Here is an 18,653-nt window from a genome sequence, read left to right on the forward strand (position 1 = left end):
CACTTGGACATATCACTCCTTTTTCTAGCAAGTCTTGTAGATGCTGTTGCACCTCCTGGTATTGGTTTGGAGGAATCCTTCTGTAACGCTCTGTGACAGGCACATCATCGTCTGTGTAGATGCGATGATATGTTGTCTTTGTACAGCCAAGGTCCTCCTTACATGAAGCGAACACCTCTTCATTTCTTTCGAACATCTGGAGAGCTTTCTCCCTCTGAAGTTCCGTTCCGGGGAAATGTTCCAGGGTAATCCCGTGAGGGGGTGTCTGTATCCTTTGCCAACGTACTTTGCCCACAGCTTCCCGTTGGGGTGGCATCTGAGGGTCAGCACTAAGGTTACAGCACACTGTCACCATGTTATTCTCGTGTAGGAACTCCAACTGCTCTCCTCTCTTGACCATCTCTCCCTCTCGCACAATTCCAATCCGCGTCCTCGGCTTTAGCCATATGTCCTTTGCCGTCTGGTTGGCAACTCTGACATAGTAACACGTCTTGGTAGTATCCACGAGAGTACTGGCCACGGTGAGGTTTCCTTCTACTGGTACACCAAGGGGTTCGATCACAGCATCAGTGCCCCATGATGGGCCTGTGACCAAGATATCAGATTCTGTGAAAGCAGGGACCCAGACTTTGTCTGAGCCGGCTACTTTCACGAACCCAGTTTTACGTTTACTCTTCTTCTCTTCATCTTGCAGGATCTGTTGGTATTGGGGCACCTGCCCAAGAACGTTGGTTCCCAGTAGGCCAGGTACCCTCCTCTGCATTACTGTAGTGGCTGCTGTGTCCTTCGTGATGAAGATGCCGCACCCAGGGACCACCACTCCTCCGATCTCTACTGTAGCGACGATATATCCAATGTAAGGGATGTCCAAACCGTTAGCTCCTCGCAGCTGCAGTAATCTTGTTTCAGGGTGTAGGTCTCCTAGGGTTGGCTGTAGCTTTTCCCTGTAGAACGACTCGGTGATGAGGGTAACCATGGAGCCCGTATCCACTAAGCTTTTCACAGGTACTCCGCCAATCCTCGCCACCACTGTGGGACTTGTCCCGACAAACTTTTCGTTCTGAAAAAGAGAATTAGAGCCACTACAGTTCCTCTCCACGGCGTGGCTCACTGCCGTGGAGAGCTGGAGTTTGACTCCTTCTGTGGTGCTGCTGGTGCCTTGTCTTTCAGGGGCTTTGGGCAGTTCGGCCGAAGATGTCCAAGCTCGTGGCAGTTGTAACATCTCCTCGGACCACGTGGGGGACTTCGTGGTGGTGATGGGCTTGCTAACTTCATGGTAAGTTGGGTTAGCAGCTTCTGTTGCTCATCCAGCAATTTTTGTTGCTGCATGAGCCTCTCCACCAGGGCCTTTTGTCCTGCTGTAAGCTCTTGGATGGCATTTACTTGGTTGCTCTCCACCAACACCTCCTTGGCTGCTGCATGGCGATGTGCTCCTCTATCTGTGTCTTCCGAGCTACGATAGGCCTCTTGCCTCACCTCGTTGAAGGTCTTCTCGGGATGTTCTCTGATATAGCGCTTGAGATCCCTGCGCAACAGGTTGTCACGCAAGTTCTCAACGAATGTGTCTCTGAGGTTCTGGTCCTTGTTTTCCAGAGCTCCTACGTGTACTCTGGTTATGTGCTCCGCCATCGACATCAGGGCATGGGCAAAGTCCTGGATGGGCTCCCTGTCACCTTGTTTTCTGGCGAAAAACCTCTGGAGAAGCTGGGTCTTGGTGAGCTTCTCTCCGAAGACGTCTCTCAGAATCCTGAAGAAACCCTCCGGGTCTGTCCAGTCATCCGCAGGCCTTAGTCGAACTTCATCTCGAGCCGCTCCTTCTAAGCTATGGTACAGGAAATCCACCGCCTCTTGATCAGTTAACTTCTGGGCAGCCACAGACCTCTGTGCATCCGCTATCCAGTCTTCAAGCACCTTGTCGTCTCTGCCACCAGCATACTTCCTCAGCTTCTTCTCCCTTGGCACTGTCACTTTTACCACTGGTGCAGGAACAGGTTGGGCAGGGGGTCCTCCTTCAGCCTGCATGCCATCCAGCTGTGCCTTGAGTGCAGCCAATTGCTCTGTGAGTGCAGCCACAGCTTCTTCTGCCATGATTTCAGTCTCGTTCCCGTTGGTAAATAATCAGTAACTACTAATGTCAACTTTCTTGCAATCCCACTTCTGACACCAAAAATGTAACCGGCGGCAAGGCGCTCAGCTATGAATCAGATTGCAAGTGGTTTTGACAAAAGAATTTATTGAAAAATTCACACAACTTTACAATACATGAAAAAAAACGGGAACGAGATTACAGGATATCTCTTTACATCGTAGAGAATTCCTTGTCTTGATATGTGCAACGTCTTCAAGAACTTTTACTACACTGATTTAAGCTTAGTTTGGGCCTATTTTTATGGAAAAACCTGCATTCTTAAGACCTTACACATCCTATGCAATGTTGCACGCCCTAGGCGCAAACAGGATGTCCCAAACACGAACTTACGTAAACAAGCGCCAAACCTAGGCATGACTCACTGTAATGTAATTACGTACGGAAATTATTTCTTGCTTACGCATTTTCCACGCAAACAGTTAACTAAAGAATTACATTCCTATGTGTACACGAGGCATTCCTAATTAAAATATAGATTTATGACTAAATAATTACTGTCCGAAATAGTGTCTTTTGACTCTGTCACACATGTCTTTGACATAGGTCAAGGTCAAGGTCTTTGACCCCAAGAGGAAAATGCTTGCAACCCATCAAGACCATCAATAGGCCTGTATACTGTGCCTTTTCACTGAAGGTATGATATTTTTCCACTTCCGATAACTTCTTTGGAGCAAGATTTTTCAATTGACCTCTTGACCTCAATTATTATGAATTTTTATAAAATGCTTCACATTGAAAAGCAGAAAGAAAAGAATGCCTAAGCAAAGTCACCGGCCCGTGAATGGCCTGGCTGCTTAGCATTACATTTCACTGACCTAGTACTCCTATCTCAGCTCCATCTGATTCCATAAAATGCAGCTTGGTGGTTCCGTTCCGGGGGGAAATCCCTCTCTTGGAAGAAACTCGATCCTTCGGAAGGCCACCCACCTGAATCTCGCAGCTCATTCTCGATATCTTACCATTACGGTTCCAAACAAGCCTTCTTGTATGGAGGGAAGAACAACGAAGGCAAAGAGTTTGACGACAAAATGTATTCACTGATAATACATCAGACAGGTGAAGGATCTGTTCAAGTAAAATGGAAAGTATTAGGAGACTGTAGAGGGAACCATTCACCAGGTACCTATCCAACATCGATTACTGACCACTACACTTTTTCGGTAACCACAGGTAGCCCAATTTGTATTCTAAGTTTGCACAAGTTTGGGTTGAGTTTTTATGGTATCAGATCAGATCAGCTATGTAATTATAAGAGAAACTCTAATAATAATAATAAAGCTGATAATGGTTATAATAATAATGATGATACTACTAATACTAATACTATAATATAATAATAATACTGATGACAAATAAATTACATAGATATGCATTTGAAGCATGTAGCAACAATGAATACTAGCTCAGATGTCACTTCATGCCTAATAATAATAATAATAATAATAATAATAAAGCTGATAATAATAATAATAAATGATAATAATAATAATAATAATAATAAAGCTGATAACAATAAAAATAAATGATAATAATAATAATAATAATATTGATGACAAATAAATTACATAGATATATGCATTTGAATAATAAAACATGTAGCAACAATGAATACTACTAGCTCAGATGTCACTTCACGCCTACTCCCAGCACTCCACTTGTAATATGCAAATTATAGCTAGTAATAATAGTGATTATAGTAATATTATTTAGTAATGTCTGCTTCACTTCTCAGGACTTATCAGTGGCCATTCATCGGTTTGTGTTGGAGACAAATTATACATTTTTGGTGGTAAAAGCAAAGATGGAACATACCTTAACTCATTGCACCAAATGGACATCAAAACAAATGGTTGGAGTGAAGTGAAAACCACAGGACAGCAACCACAGCCAAGGACAGACCATGCCATAACTTGTGTTGGCACAAGGATCTATTTATTTGGTGGAGAAGGAGAAAATGGACTGTTAAATGATCTGTATTTATTTGATGTTGATAATAAAACATGGCAAAAGATGCCTACAGGAAGATTAACACCCAGTGGACGACATGGAGCGGCATTGCTAGGCATGAGAAACACTAATGATGATGGTGATTTGTTGTGCTTGATGTTTGGCACTGGCAAAGATGCCATTATGGATGATATGCTTACCTATAGTTCTATAACAAAGGAATGGTATGACAGGCCAAGCAAAGGCCAGTTAAGCCATGGGAGAAGCTACTTTTTATCATGTCTTTTAATGGCTGGGAAAATTCTAATATTTGGAGGTGAGGATCAATTTGAAATGCATGTTTATTACCCCTGAAAGTTGTAATAACCCCTATTGCTGTTTTTCAATCATTCCCAAGGGAGTGAAAGAACAAAAGACATTGGGTCCATGTTGGTTGAAATGATAAAAGAATTCATGCATTGACAATTCTTTTTTTAAATTCAACAAAAGATAGCTGCCATGATGTCATGTGGAAACAAAGAATTATCCATTTCAAGTTAAAGTGGAAACTTACATGCAGGTGTATGCTCATAGGAAGGGTCCAGGAGTTCTTGGGAACCTGTCTTTTCAAGCTGCAAATTTTAATGTGCTCTAGTATCTATAGGAGGGGTGCAGAGGTTGTGTACCCCCAACCCTCCCCCAGATAAGCTGTGTTTGGTGCTGGAGTTTCAACATCCTATAATCATTATGGTGCACCCACCCCTTTCTAAAAACATCCTGGATCTGCTGGATAGATAAACATACTTGTGTTTTGTTAACATAAAATAAAATTGACCTCTAGCTCCCTTGAAAGGCAAAATACAATCTTTTAGTATAAATACACAGGTAATTATTAAAAATCGCGCGCGCTGATTGGTCGAAACTCAGATTATCACACGATAATCACCTCCAGCGATAATACAAAATGGCGGCCAGCAGCCTTGTTGCTGTTACCGAAAAAAAAAGTGTCTTTTATCATTTTTGTTGTTGAAAGAATCACCTGTGTATTTATACTAAAACAATTATTCACCTCAGGCTCAGTGAATATCAGGAATAATAACCTCAACTTTGTTTCGGTTATTATTCCCCGACATTCACTTCGCCTTTTGGCGAATAATTTTTAAATAATTGATACGAAATCTACTCTGTTATTTCTTTCTTCAAGGTACATCAACGTTAGCTAATCAAGAAGTTGGACCACAGAATGATAGCTTTGTATACAATGTTTTGGGTGGAAACTGGAGCAAACTGCAGCAAGCAGGGGATGAGTCAGGACACATCCCAACACCAAGATCACACATGGCTGGGTTTAAACATGGAGGTGATGGTTTTGTTGTTTATGGAGGTTTGGACAGTGCTGGAAAGACCCTTGGTGATTTGTGGTATGCAACAATTTGAAAATAAAGAAAAGAAATTTGTACGACCTTGAAAAGGTTTCTCAGCCTTTAAGCCATTTTGAACTTTTGCAAACTTGAAGAGGCTTGTTTACACTGTATTTAGTACTCCCAATATCTTTGATAGTTTACAGTGCTACGTGCCGTACCGTGAACACTTCTACAAGTTTTTAATTTCTTTTTGACGTCTTTTTGACAACTTTTTGAAAACTTTTTTCACCTTGATGTTTGGATAGGCAGATTTCAAACATTGATGTAACAATACTGAAACATTAAAGTGAAGCACCAAAACATAATCGCTTAGCAGTAAAGAGATCAATTAAAACTTGTCAAAAACTTTCTTGGTGTAAAAACTGAATTTGGTGACAAAAATAAGAAAGGTTTACAATTATCTAAAGTTCAAATATTCAGCTGCAGTCCTTAGCAACACAAGTTGTACCACCTACCAACCCACATAACTGCTCAAATTGGGGTCCCAAGCATTGTGTGTGTCAAGCAATATTGAGGAAGCCCTAATATGAATGAAGTAAGTCATAGAAGTCACTTAGTTAAATCCTAAAAATGCATTTCTCTGCCCTGTTTTGCATAAAAATGCACAATATTGCTGCAGAATACTGATAATTATACCTCTTTAAACATGAATTGCATTTTAGTTTTCGTAGAGAAAATGTAAGAATGCGTGGCAAACATATAAATACTGTAAGATGCAAATAAGTCATTAAGAGTATAATTACACAGTTTCCATTTATTGCATAACACTCTCCATCAAGTATCAGCTTACAGGGTTTTAGACAACATCAACCACCCATGCTTTAGAAGTATTTACATCGGCAGTGTCATAGTGTCTTGATACACCTCTCTCGCCAATTGAATGGTTCAGAAGAAAGAGCACCTTCATCAGTGAGCAAGGATATTTGAATTGACCACAACTCACGTCATAATTTCTCTTTCTTTAAAACACCATTCACTGTCTTGCTTACGAATGTGTTATGTTATGAAGGTCTGTGCAATATGATTATTATTCCTTTTGAGGAATTTTGTGCAATTGTGTAGAAAAGTAGGTAGAAAAAAGATGTTGAAAATTTCTGAAATTTTCTACAAAAAGCTCAAAGAAGAAACAGTACTTATGACAATAGAAAAGAAGGCTGCAATGATTAAATTCTAACAACTAAGTAATTATAGAGAATATGGAATTTGATCAAAAGTAAGGTAAAAAACATCGGGGGGCTTCTTAAGAGAAATTTAAGGGTAAATTGCTGTGATAAGACTCAATAAAATGAAATTTGAAATTGTGTTGATTTTCTACTAGTTGAAGCTAATGCAGAATTATTATTATTATAACTCTTCTTTTTCCTTTGGAGTTGCTTCATCACCCTCTGGTAATTCTGATGGTTCTTCAACATCTTCTTCTTCATCCTCCTCCTCTGGGAATTCCTCCTGTGATCCATCGTATGGTGGTAGTGGCTCCTCATCTTCTGGCTCTTCCTGATCCTCCTCTTTCATCTTGGCATCATTTCTTTTCAAGCCATGAGACTTGAGCAAGGTTTTGATATCTTCTTTGCTCATTTCTGCTACATCTACTTTCTGTAAATAAGAAATAGGTAACATTCTTACACTCTTACTCAGTGTAATATTTTCACATTTCAAAAAACATTAAAGAAACAGAAAATTTCTTGGCATGTGTAATTTCCTTAAAAAAAGTGGGAGAGAAAGAAGAGGAGTTAATATGAAATGGGATCTTATGCAAGTATATACCTTTCGTAAAATCTGGGGTTTTTGAGCACCCAGCAACAACACATCTAGTCGCATTTTTTCATATTCTGACCGAAGAACTAGTAAGAATCTTTGCTTATCAAAACATTCGTTCTTGTTGTGACGTCACCACTCAGCGAGACTATGCTCGGTCCCAGTTCCCCTTTATCCCGTCCAAATTGATGGGGCGTGGCAAAACTGCGTACTTTAGGGCGTTATATCTCCGAGAATATTAAATATTAAATTTTAGTCAATCGAAAAAAAAATTTTGTTTATTCATCTCCAACACACAGAAAATCAAAATTGATTATAATCCTACAAAGGTTATATGCACTTTAAGGAAGAAACAAAACAAAAAAGACAAAATAAAAAAATAGAAAAAAGAAATGGGGTAATTAAAAACGATTAATGTCCCTACTTCTCTTCAAACCTTGTCTTGTCCTACATTCATTCTTAATAATAACAATAACAGCATATTTTCCCCCCCCCCAAAATATGAAAGAAGAAAATTCACCTACCTTGACTTCCTTCCCCTCTTCATCATATAGATGCATAACAGGATCTGCCCCAGGAATGTACTTGATTCTTGCATCATGGCTTCTTGCGTTAAGGATTTTGTTAACACAACTGCATGTAAATCACTAGGATACCTAAGCATTGACACAGTAGCACTCTAGTCCTAAGCAGAAATAAAACCCCTTTTTATTTAAAAAACCCTTAAACTCTTATTGACACCCTTAAACAATTTCTACATCATAAAATCAGAGCACAGCTAATTCACAGAGTGAATTGGAATTTAGCCAAATTTTGTGAGAGGTAAGTGTATTGCTGGTATGCCATCCTTCGATTCCCATTTAAACATATGCATTATTCACACTGTCTTTTGAATTTTTCAAGAATGATAATACCGAATATCACTTATCAAAAGTCTAGGAAACTGTAAAATTTCATGTCCTACTAAATTCTTTGAGATTGGAGTGAGTTTTACCACAATAAATTTAAAGTTGAATGCAAACAAGGACAGTTCCGTATCTGATTTACAGACTTCTTCGGGGTGACTGATATTACCTTATTAATTATTTCTAGTTTGATAAAGATAAATGGATACTAGTAGGGGAGATCGTCATGAATAAAGCCCTTCACCTATAAGGACAAAAAAAAAGCAAACATGAATAATATGATAAATTATTTTGATATAATAATATTAATATTAATAAATGAAATGATGATCAAACTTTTAAAATTACTAAATGCAGAGATAGAAATAATAGCTGGTCAATATGGCCACATCAGACCTATCAACATGTGTCCAGTCAATGTGACCAGTCAAGAGAAAAAATGTCTTTTCATTGGTTGTTTTAGCCCTCACAAAGAATTGATTTAAAAAAAAACAAACAAGAAACGAGAAAAAACAGGAATATTTTCATGTGAATAAATAAGAAGGAATGACAACAAGTAAATGAATAAAATTGATGAAAATAAATGAAAAAATGAATATTAATGATCTAAGATGAAGTAAATGAATTTAATAGAATAAAATGGAATTAACTAAAAAAATTGATTAAGATGAAAGAGTTCCAGTCCCAAGAGAGCTATTATTGATTTTTATTATTATGGACAACAAACAAATATACAAGAAGAACATACCTCTGGAAGGCTATTCAATCGTCATCCACCACAAGTCTAAACATAATTAAACAAAAAATTCAAAACAATCTATTGTTTAAACGCAAAAGATCATGGTCGTCAGGGGGGGTCAAATCAACGCAAATTCACAAAAAATTATTCTAAAACCCATATCAATCCACAAAGAGAAGTAGAATAGCCAGCAAACGCTTTAGTACATATTAACATATATTGTATCTGAAAACCAGGCCATTTTAGATTAAACTGTTTCGCTAGGAGCAAATTTTGTTGAATTTTCTATTGGATTTGGCGATTCTATCCCTCACATAAACAAGCAGTGACGTCATAGTGAAATAGGGCAATAAGCCTTTTCATAGTTTAAGAATCGATTCCACTGCACATGCGATTTTATCCCGAATTTCTCACATTCTATTGTCTAAACCTTCTTTTGTTCTTAATTAAACAAAAGGTGAGAAATTCGGGATAAAATCGCATGCGCAGTGGAATCGATTCTTAAACTATGAAAAGGCTTATTTCCATTAGGAAATTTTTCAAATAAAAGCTAAAGGAATTCCATTCAATGTGTGTGAGGTTATCCTTTCAATCAGATTGGACTTCTTATTGCTTACTGAATAATACAGAAGAAACAATAAATTTTCATAAGAATAACATGCTTACAGTGTATGAATAATAATCAATAATATATAATCGTAAGGTGTTAGAAACAGTTATAATTTCATTCAGTTCCTTGAAAGATTACCCCACCTCAGCTCTACCAAAAATATACACAAAATACGAACCCAAAGTCCATATATTATCTAACATATATTATCTATAAGTAAATATAATATTTCAAAAGCTGTGAGAAGAAAACACGAGTAGCTTTTGATTGATATTTTTAAATTCTGAGAGAAGAGAGAACAAAGAGTACAAAGAAAGTTACAGTACCTCGAGTCTTGCACGAATGACTGGACCTTTAGGCTTGTCTTCAGCCTTTTCCTCGCACAAACCAACACAAATAAGGCTAAATATACCTAGTATGATAGCTGCCTTATTCATGGTGCTAATTTTGTAGCCTTTTGAGGCTGTTTTTCGAAGTTTTTTAACGTGTTATCACGTTTTCCTCTTTTCGATCCAATAAACAACACGTCAGTGAACAAGTTATCTTGAGCCCAGAGTCTTCCAGGGTTTCTGGTCAGCGGGCTGACGAAAAGGAGGACTGGGTATTGCACGGGTACTCCATCCACAGTAATCCCTTATCTGACCTACGGGAAACGGGCAAAGTAGCTATGTATTATATACAAAGCGGAAAACGCTTATAGAAATATATATAAAAAGCATAGCTCTACTTTTCGCGGATCCGGATTCCGCTTTGCAATACCCAGAGACAGACCCAGACATCCGTAGAGCTGAGGCGGCGTATGGACTTCAGACCTGACGGCGATTGAATCCTTTTGCCCTTGTCTGTACGAATTACGAAAGAAATTGTTCTAGTCAAAGCATCAAGGAAGAGACCAGGTGGCCCCAGAAGTTTTTGTAATAGCCACGAAGGGAGTTGTTCGAATTCTGTGCCGAGGAAAGACTGTTTTAATGTTGCTTTTACTTTCATTCCATAATTAATCAATAAACACAGATAAAAAAAGCAATGTAGAATTAGTTGGGGAGGGGGAGGGGGAGGGGTGGGCTTTTCATGGCAACCCACAGGGGGGGATGGGTATGTTTTATTCATGTGTGCGGCTTGTCAATCAATCCCTTGCTTGGCTCTGCCCCTGTGGTATAACAGGAAGGGAAGAAATTTATTTATTCACGTAGACTCACAGGAGCTTACAATAAAGGCTCGTTAGAACGTGCACGTTCTTAACTTTAACACGTTAACTTTTCATTATTTATTCAATTATAAATGATAATACAAATATTTGAAATTTTTATTAGGAAATACTAGCTTCGTCCGGCGAAACCTTGTGTAAGGCACATTTAAAAGCAGGAATGATAACAAGTAAATGAATAAAAATTGATGGAGAAAAAAAAATTCGAAAAGCGTCTACATCTTTGCTTATCATTGTTGTCCAAGTAGGGTCCATAAGAATGCTATCCAAATTGCGCAAATGGTCTTAATTCCAACAATCGGCCGTGGCCCGCAATAATCTATTACCGGGTAATGGATAGTTCCTGAAGATGTTATACAATCTTCATCCTTCCAAGGCTCCCATCGCCCTAGCCTTTTCGCCAGCTTCAAACATTCAGGATCTTCAGGTTGCAAGTGATATTTCATCACAGTTGAGTTGTATTCTTTCAGCCTAGCAAGCATTTGTTGAACAACCTAGGGATATTTAGCTTTTAAGTCATGCCTTTCTTCAGGGTCTGTCGTGATGTTGTAAAGGGCGATATCGATGAAGGGAAGTCGGTCAATGGTAAGCTAAAAAAAAGAGTAAAGAAAAGAAATAGCATCTTTCTAGTCGTTCTTTCCAAGGGGTGAAACTAGGATAATAGTCCCCTTCACAGTTCCCTGCGCCATCTTGAAAGGTAGCCGTTCCTTTGCATCGAAGCGAGACGAACGGTGACCTTTTTCTTAAAAAAGGACAATTTTTCTATCCTTGCAAGCTCAACTTTTGTTTACGCTTTTCGTGCTTTTACGGCGCATTTCTGAGGCATTCCTGGCCGGCGCAGGACGGAGGACACACAGACACTCAGAACCTTTTCATCCCAGATCAATCCTAAAAAAAAAGAGAGAGTTGTCGAGCAGAGCAGAGCAGAGCAGAGCAAAAGAAAAGAGACGAGACGAGGGTGGAAGAGGAAAGAAAAAAACTCAAACCATTTTTACCATTTTAGGTGGAGCAGCTCCATTCTCCGGCAGGCCGTACCAGGTACTGTTTGGACTTCTATGTAGGAGTTTCATGTGTCCTATTCTTATCGCTGCACCGGTATAATAGCTAAAGCCTAGAGGTGCATAGTTCATGGCTTTCAGATCTGGCGCATAGTCAATGTTATGGAGAATCTCTGTACGTTTGGAAGACTGCCCTTCGGATATCACCTTCCACTGATCCACCCCGTCTACGTCTTCGTCCACGGTTCCTCCTGTTAAGAAAATAAAGAATTATTCAAGAAAAGCGACTCCCTGATTGTCTAATGAGTCACCTCTTTAGCTTGGAAGCAATGTTTCCCTATCTCAGATGCATACTACTTGTCACTGGTCTCTTGACTAAGATTATATTTGTTTGAGGTGTATCCACGGATTCATGGATTTTTTCGTAAAAATAATTTCTTTGAATTTTCTGCTTTTGAAACGGTGAATATCATCTAAATGTAAAACAAAATCATCTCCAACTTCCTAAATTTGATTTATACTTCTAAAAACCTGAATTTTGAGAGGTTTTTTATTTTTGGAAAATCCGGAACCGAGCATGTCTGGACCGGACTGCACTACAGATAGCTGGATCGTGGATCGTAAAACGTTATTTGCGCCGAATTTTAAAGATCTTGAAATATATTTTTATCTTAGCATCTATAACTAGTCATTTTATGCTGAAATGTTTTAAAAAATCGAGATTAAAAATTTTTTTTTTCATTGTTGAAAAGCGTTATATTGGATCTTACATTGCAAAATAATTGCTTCTTGTCTGGCCATGCAAAAACAGTCGAACCTTTTATTGCTTTTGAGGCTTTCATGTTTTACCAAGGTCTATTGAGTATGGTGAAGACCACCTTTTCCGAGGTTTTATGGCTTCCACACGTTTAATGAATGTCACGTGACAAAAAATGTCATGTCAAAATTTGCATCCATATTGCGATACTTTTTTTGTGTAGTGTTGTTCGCATTTCCTTGTTTACGAAATTATTACGATTTTGACTAAAATTGTTTGTTCCTACGAAGCTCAATTTACTTGTTTCTGGCAATCCGCCTGATCCAGGAAAAAGTAAAAACAGCCGTAAAAAGTAAGTTGGTTGGTTCAAATTTTATTTCTTTTGTTGTTCTGGAACTTTGATTGGCTGAGAGAAACTGTTATATAACTGAGTACTTTACTAAAATTGGATAATTTAAATTTTCTGTATGTAATTCTATAAATGCCAGATAAAAGGAAAGAGTGAAAATGCGTTAAAATAATATTGCATTGTACCTTGAAAGACTCATGTAATCAGGATTAGCTTCGTATTAATTAGTGTCTAAATATTCCCAACAAACGATAAAGTAAAGAATGCACAACTTCAACGATAAAAACACTTTGAAATTCCACTGAACTTCACTGGAACACATGAATATCATACAATCGCGACTAATAAGGAAAGGTAGGTAAGTCAACAAGGAAACAGTTTTCGTGGAAATAAAAAGGTTTGACCCGCCACGAAAGTTCAAATTCTTGGATTATTACCTGCCAGGTTGATAAGAGTTGGATACCAGTCCGTTACATGAAAGAGGTCGTTGATTTTCACTCCTCTTCTCTTAAGCATTGATCCATGTACAAAGGCAGGAACCCTGATTCCTCCCTCCCATATGTTGGACTTCAAACCCCGTAATGGCCAGTTATAGCCACCGCCTGGTCCAGGGAAGCCACCGTTGTCAGAGAACCATATAAAAACGGTGTCATTCCAGATGCTGTGAAAATATTGATAATGAATTAAGAAGAGGAGGACTTCTCACAAGAGAAACTCACTTCACATGTCGAAATACTTAGGCGTAAAGTTTTCCTATTTAGGACTACGTGTCATATTCCCTTGAGAATACGATTCTTTGTTCTAGTTGCATCCATATTCCGGTATGTGTATGTCTTCTCATGCGCAACCGTTAAACAAAGAAATGATGCTTTTGGGAATGACACGTGGTCGAATCATGACGAATAAGGTTTTTTGACCAGGCCCGTCGCTAGGACCTTGAAAGGGAAGGTTCCTTTTTTCTACCGATCTCAGTTATACCCTTTCTGGAAAAACTATTATTGGATTTTATTGCCATTTTTTGTATTGGAGAAAGGGGGGGGGGGGTGCATTTATTATTCGGGGGTGGGGAGGAAGGTGGATGCATCGAACCACCCCTAGCGAAGGGCCTGAGTGACGACATTTCAATTCAGAATCTGTGTCGCCCCCTTAAATATCCAGCACTGGCCCTTATACAAGCTTGAACTAATAACAGATACCTTTTATTTTTGAAGGTGTCCACGAGTCGTTCTATCGCCTGGTCAAGAGCGTCAACCATGGCTAAGTAGTTTCTTCTTTTTACATCAGAAATGTGTTTGTACTTGTCGATGTCCCGTGGATGTGCCTGTAACGGGGTGTGTGGAGCTGTGTACGACAGGAGAAGGAACAACGGCTTCGTCTGGTCGTGACGAGTTACTATGTTTATTGCTTCCTACAAAAGAGGATTGTGCAATAGATACATGTATCTACGTGATCTACGGGTAATTTCACCCAAACGCTTGTTCCAATAGACATCTTTATCTTGGGCATCGGTAATGTTTTACATTTCAGACCAAGTGCAATTCTCTTGAGAATAAGACTCTTCATTTGAGTTTTATCCATATTCATGTGTCTTCTCATGCGCAACCGTTAAACAAAGAAATGATACTCTAGGGAATGGCACCTGGTCTGAAATGAGGAAAAAGTAACGCCCAAGGTAAAGAGGTGTATTTCAAACAGCAAATTGAGGGCGTTCGCGGGCATCGTTTTTGCGTATGCATCCTTTCTGCGCGCGCACGATCATCGCAACCAAGCGTAATTATACCTACATCTGTGAAGACGTCAGTCGAATGTCTCCCTCTGTAATCCCATGTCGGTTCCATGCCTCTTCTCATGTCCAGGTAGCCCATTTTACTGTGATTCCAGTGATCTCCTTCGCCCATGTAGATGCCAAAGAACGAATCATATCCACGAGCTGTTGGAACGTAATCCCAGTCAAAATATCCAAGATGCCATTTACCAACAAGGTTGGTGCTGTACCCTGAAATGAAATAAAAAATATGCTATAAAAAACGTAAGCTACTTTAAAACTTTAAATTTTCAAAATTAATGCTGTATGAAATTTTTTGTCGCATTAATACTCTTTTTTTTTTTGTTTGGGACTCGCAGTCATTAATTCAATTTATACTAATGTGATTTACTAATGAGAAAAACACGTAAAAGACAAGACTTTTAATTGGCTTTCCTATTCAAGCAATGTGATTGGTTTACAGTGCATTTCAATGGTTTTTGATTGGTTAACCGGGAGAAGAAGCCCCTTGAATGTCCCGATACACAGTACACGACTCCTGATTGGCGCTCTAAAATATTTTCCACTGAAATTATTTTGTGAGGTTTAAGGATCGCTCTTCAAATTCTATTGACAACTGAAACAATTCAACCTCTTTTCTTGACTGATCAAAGTCAGGAAATGGCTAACTCACAGACAAAACCCTGAAACAACCTTTGGTTTGATCAAGTCAGGTCACGCCTAAACCACAGACTAAGCTCTGAAACAACCTCTGAGCTGATCAAAGTCTGGGCACGGTTAACTAGCAGATTGAATTGAACTTAGCTGTTTAGGTTTCGCGAGCGGAGGAAAAATGGAGTATGTCCATCATTTTTATGCGTCATTTGACGGATGCTGACTTACCGAGTTTGCGTAACTTTTCAGGTAGAGTTGGAAGATTCCTTGGCATCCCCCATGGTGAGGTACTGTTGATGACAAAATGTTGCATCCCTAGCAAAACAAGTTTATTTTAATTTAGTTAAGTGGTGTGAGTGTTTCTCTATTGAAAATAAAACTTTGCAGTAGATGCTAAAAGCCTGTAAAATGTCGAGAAACATCTGAAGGTGTATGTCTGAAGATGACTTCCACTCAGGTTTCTCAAGACCACACTCACCGGGACGATCCGCACACTTCACAACAAACTTTAACACCTGGGTTTAAACCATTTTACTACTCTTGTATGCCATAAGTTGACGAAATTTCTACGCATAAAGCGCCGAGTTTGTGAATAATTTTAGACGCAACAAGACGTCTATGGTCAACTGGTGTTCAGTCAAGTGATCAAAATCTCGATTGAAAAGTTTTTTTAAAATGTCAAATCACTAAAACAAAAAAGTAATGTCAATAAAGACAACGCTCTAAGTGTAAAATTCAAAAATTCGCCCAGTTTACATCAGTACATCATCCATCGTATCAGTGTGGACTATGGGCTCAAACCTTTGGGCTCCTCAGATGCGCGGCTTATTGCTCTCTGAAGGACGAAACACTAGTCTGCCAACTATCTACAACTTCCTTCCTGTATGGCATACTTTATGCATATATAATTTTTATGGACTTTATGAAACTTTAGTATCACTTATTTCTTGAAGTTACTCAAATCTTCGAGCCCTCTTAGACTGGCACACTAATTGCTCTCCGAAGGACGTGGCAGCGAAAGTCCAACACCTATCAACAATTATTCCTTTTCACGATTTCATATTTCTAAAGTAAACTCTCAAACTGCAGTTTGACGTCAGGTGTTTTCATTCAAACGTATGTCAACATTTATTAGCATCATAACGAAGTTGTCGATGGAAAAGTGGCCACAATGAATTTCATTGATGCCGATCGTTTCTCCTGGGTTAGCGGTAAACACGATGCTAAAGGTCTCTAGTGGTGGATTATCACCTGTGTGTAGGGGGTACTTCCCAGTCATCAAAGCTCCTCTCGACGGTGTACACATAGCTTGTGTGTAGTAACTCATCAATTTGACTCCATCTGCCGCCAGTCTGTCAATATTTGGCGTGTTAACGGCTGATATATTGTTATACCCCACATCACTCCATCCCAGATCATCCACCATCACCATTACGATGTGAGGAGGGTTTTGAGCTCCTTGTACACTCACAGCACAAAATGCTTGAGCTGTGAATAGAACTAGTCGCCAGATAACGTCGTATGTGATACGGCGATTCATTCTCTTGATCTGAATAAAAGAAAAGCTATGAACAAATATTTATTACGAGGGTCGATTATTTGAACTCAAGACAACAGGAAAGGTGTCTCAAGCACCGGGAAGCGGTAGTTCTGGTTCGTTAGTAAATATGACAAAATGGAGCATAAAATCGAAATTTTTTTGCTCATATTTAAAGTGTTAGAAGTGATACATGTCATTACCGTATTGCCATTTAAGTTTTTTGTTTGTTGGGGAGGGGGGGTCGGGGGTAGGGAGATTCGCAATGAAACAGCCCAAGCCCGCCCCCCCCCCCAAATGAAAATGTACCTACCCTTAGCCGTAGGGAAATTTTACATTACGCGTCAGGCAGGCTGATGTTTGTGAGCCCCCGTGGCGATCATCATTTTGACTGGTTGTTAAGAAGCCAGAAGAGTAGGTGGCTTCGGTTTATAATCATGAAAAAACAAAGATAAAAATAGCTCCATTTTGTCTGCCATCGTATCTTTTCAGACGTCAATGAGTTCAATGATATCCACTGAACCATTTTAACAATGCAAGATCTTTTTTCTTTATGAGAAAACTAGCTTCAGTGATGACAGACAAATACTTATATCTGCATATCAAACACGAAAACATCTTGATATTCATCGTACCTGTTTTGAACATTTCAAACCATGCGTGTGGAGATATTCGAAAAGGTTGAAATCACGATTTCAAGACATTGATGTCTGGTTGGATATCTTAATACGTACATAAAGACAGATTTTGATTTTTTTTCTTCTGAACACACCAACACCTTCTATCTTTAACAAAATTTCATTATGATATGTATATTGCTACACCAGTGGCGTATATATACATCATATATATACATATACATATTAATGTATAATAATATATGTTAATAGGATATACGAAATTCATCTACCCCTACCTTGAATTTTATAAATGTTGCTGAAAAAACAATGCAGTATTACTTGACTTACGCAGATCTTGGATTCAGTTGTCTTGTCTTTGGCCGTCGGGCAAGCCAGGCTTGTATAAAGCGCGACTCCTAATTAAGCTGTCTAGCTAATCTGGTGTCAAGTGGTGGTAATGACGTTGTGGACTACTTTAAAACGCATCAAAGTGTATTACGGGTTTTTTGCAGGATCAATGCCTTTTGTATCCATGAAACACTGTTACGTTGGGTCACATTGAGATGGATCGATAACACATTCTTATTTCTGAATCTTTGTATCTCTTTCAGTGAAGTGTAAATAATAGATTAACAAGTCAAAACAAAATAATTTAAACTAAGCGTCATGGCGGATTGAGATAAGCATACCAAGGCTAGTCCACACGTATCCGGAAATTTTTGTATCCGGAAATTTTTTTTGCGGATACGAAAATGTTCGCGTCCACACGCAGCGTATTCGAATTGTTTTCGAATCGTTTTCGCTGTCCACACGTATCCGGAAATTTCTTGATCCGCCCTGATGCAAGCTAGTGCCTAGTTCTTTTGACGGATAGTTTTTCTCATTGAGCATACGCAAAATCGTGTTTACGTCAGCGTATTCGAAAATTTGCGGATACAACCGTCCACACGTATCCGTATTTGGAGCGTATTCAAAAATTTCTACTCTAGGAGACCGTTTTCGGGGCCTTATCCTACATTGAAACCGGAAACGCATGACTAAACCATGTTTTATGAAAAACTTAATAAAATATAAAAAGTTAACAAGTGACACTAATTGGATGGCGAATATCGTGCGCTTTACACAAATGTTGTAAAGTCCGTAACGTGACCCAGTGGCGTGCCGTGTCAGAGAGCCTTGCGAGATCTGCTCTAAATTGATGCACAATTTCTTAGGCCCCGTCCACACGTATCCGGAAATTTTTGTATCCGGAATTTTTTTT

General features: G+C 38.9%; 3 protein-coding genes across 7 annotated transcripts; 1 reads left to right on the top strand and 2 right to left on the bottom strand.

The window, feature by feature from the left end:
* Positions 1-2,959: 2,959 nt before the first annotated feature.
* On the top strand, positions 2,960-6,801 carry LOC148910087 (uncharacterized). Its single transcript, XM_089033161.1, has 3 exons — positions 2,960-3,268; positions 3,882-4,412; positions 5,280-6,801. The coding sequence occupies exons 1-3, from the start codon at positions 3,178-3,180 to the stop codon at positions 5,510-5,512; spliced, it is 855 nt and encodes a 284-aa protein (XP_088889287.1). The 5' UTR covers positions 2,960-3,177; the 3' UTR covers positions 5,513-6,801.
* Positions 6,234-9,945, bottom strand: LOC116308865 (uncharacterized). The gene is made up of 3 exons (XM_031719369.2): positions 9,830-9,945; positions 7,779-7,887; positions 6,234-7,092 (listed from the first exon to the last, which is right to left on the bottom strand). The coding sequence occupies exons 1-3, from the start codon at positions 9,943-9,945 to the stop codon at positions 6,844-6,846; spliced, it is 474 nt and encodes a 157-aa protein (XP_031575229.2). The 3' UTR covers positions 6,234-6,843.
* An 812-nt stretch (positions 9,946-10,757) lies between these two features.
* On the bottom strand, positions 10,758-18,103 carry LOC116308868 (arylsulfatase J). Of its 5 annotated transcripts, none has more exons than XM_031719376.2 (9): positions 17,741-18,100; positions 17,086-17,194; positions 16,487-16,784; positions 15,464-15,550; positions 14,601-14,812; positions 14,013-14,224; positions 13,254-13,477; positions 11,708-11,961; positions 10,758-11,302 (listed from the first exon to the last, which is right to left on the bottom strand). In XM_031719376.2, exons 3-9 carry the CDS (start codon positions 16,773-16,775, stop codon positions 11,207-11,209), a joined length of 1,374 nt encoding a protein of 457 aa, XP_031575236.2. In that variant the 5' UTR covers positions 16,776-16,784; positions 17,086-17,194; positions 17,741-18,100; the 3' UTR covers positions 10,758-11,206. The 5 variants fall into 5 exon arrangements, with proteins under 5 accessions (XP_031575236.2, XP_031575233.2, XP_031575237.2 ...); XM_031719373.2 differs by having other exon boundaries at positions 17,689-18,100; XM_031719377.2 differs by lacking the exon at positions 17,086-17,194 and having other exon boundaries at positions 17,741-18,103.
* Between the last annotated feature and the right edge of the window lie 550 nt (positions 18,104-18,653).

The sequence above is a fragment of the Actinia tenebrosa genome, unplaced genomic scaffold (genome assembly GCF_029948245.1).
Source record: "Actinia tenebrosa isolate PJP-AT-01 unplaced genomic scaffold, QUT_ActTen_1.0 PGA_scaffold1__47_contigs__length_23844297, whole genome shotgun sequence".
NCBI lineage: Eukaryota > Metazoa > Cnidaria > Anthozoa > Actiniaria > Actiniidae > Actinia > Actinia tenebrosa.

Excerpts from the sequence above, each read along its gene's own strand:
- LOC148910087 (XM_089033161.1), top strand. The coding sequence starts at position 3,178 with ATGTATTCACTGATAATACATCAGACAGGTGAAGGATCTGTTCAAGTA. Across the intron at positions 3,269-3,881 it reads TAGAGGGAACCATTCACCAG|GACTTATCAGTGGCCATTCA; the intron begins GTACCTATCCAA and ends TTCACTTCTCAG. Across the intron at positions 4,413-5,279 it reads GAAAATTCTAATATTTGGAG|GTACATCAACGTTAGCTAAT; the intron begins GTGAGGATCAAT and ends TCTTTCTTCAAG.
- LOC116308865 (XM_031719369.2), bottom strand. The coding sequence starts at position 9,945 with ATGAATAAGGCAGCTATCATACTAGGTATATTTAGCCTTATTTGTGTT. Across the intron at positions 7,888-9,829 it reads CGTGCAAGACTCGAGGTACT|TTGTGTTAACAAAATCCTTA; the intron begins GTAACTTTCTTT and ends ATTTACATGCAG. Across the intron at positions 7,093-7,778 it reads AAGAGGGGAAGGAAGTCAAG|AAAGTAGATGTAGCAGAAAT; the intron begins GTAGGTGAATTT and ends TCTTATTTACAG.
- LOC116308868 (XM_031719377.2), bottom strand. The coding sequence starts at position 16,775 with ATGAATCGCCGTATCACATACGACGTTATCTGGCGACTAGTTCTATTC. Across the intron at positions 14,813-15,463 it reads TGAAAAGTTACGCAAACTCG|GGTACAGCACCAACCTTGTT; the intron begins GTAAGTCAGCAT and ends ATTTCATTTCAG. Across the intron at positions 14,225-14,600 it reads CGACTGACGTCTTCACAGAT|GAAGCAATAAACATAGTAAC; the intron begins GTAGGTATAATT and ends CCTCTTTTGTAG.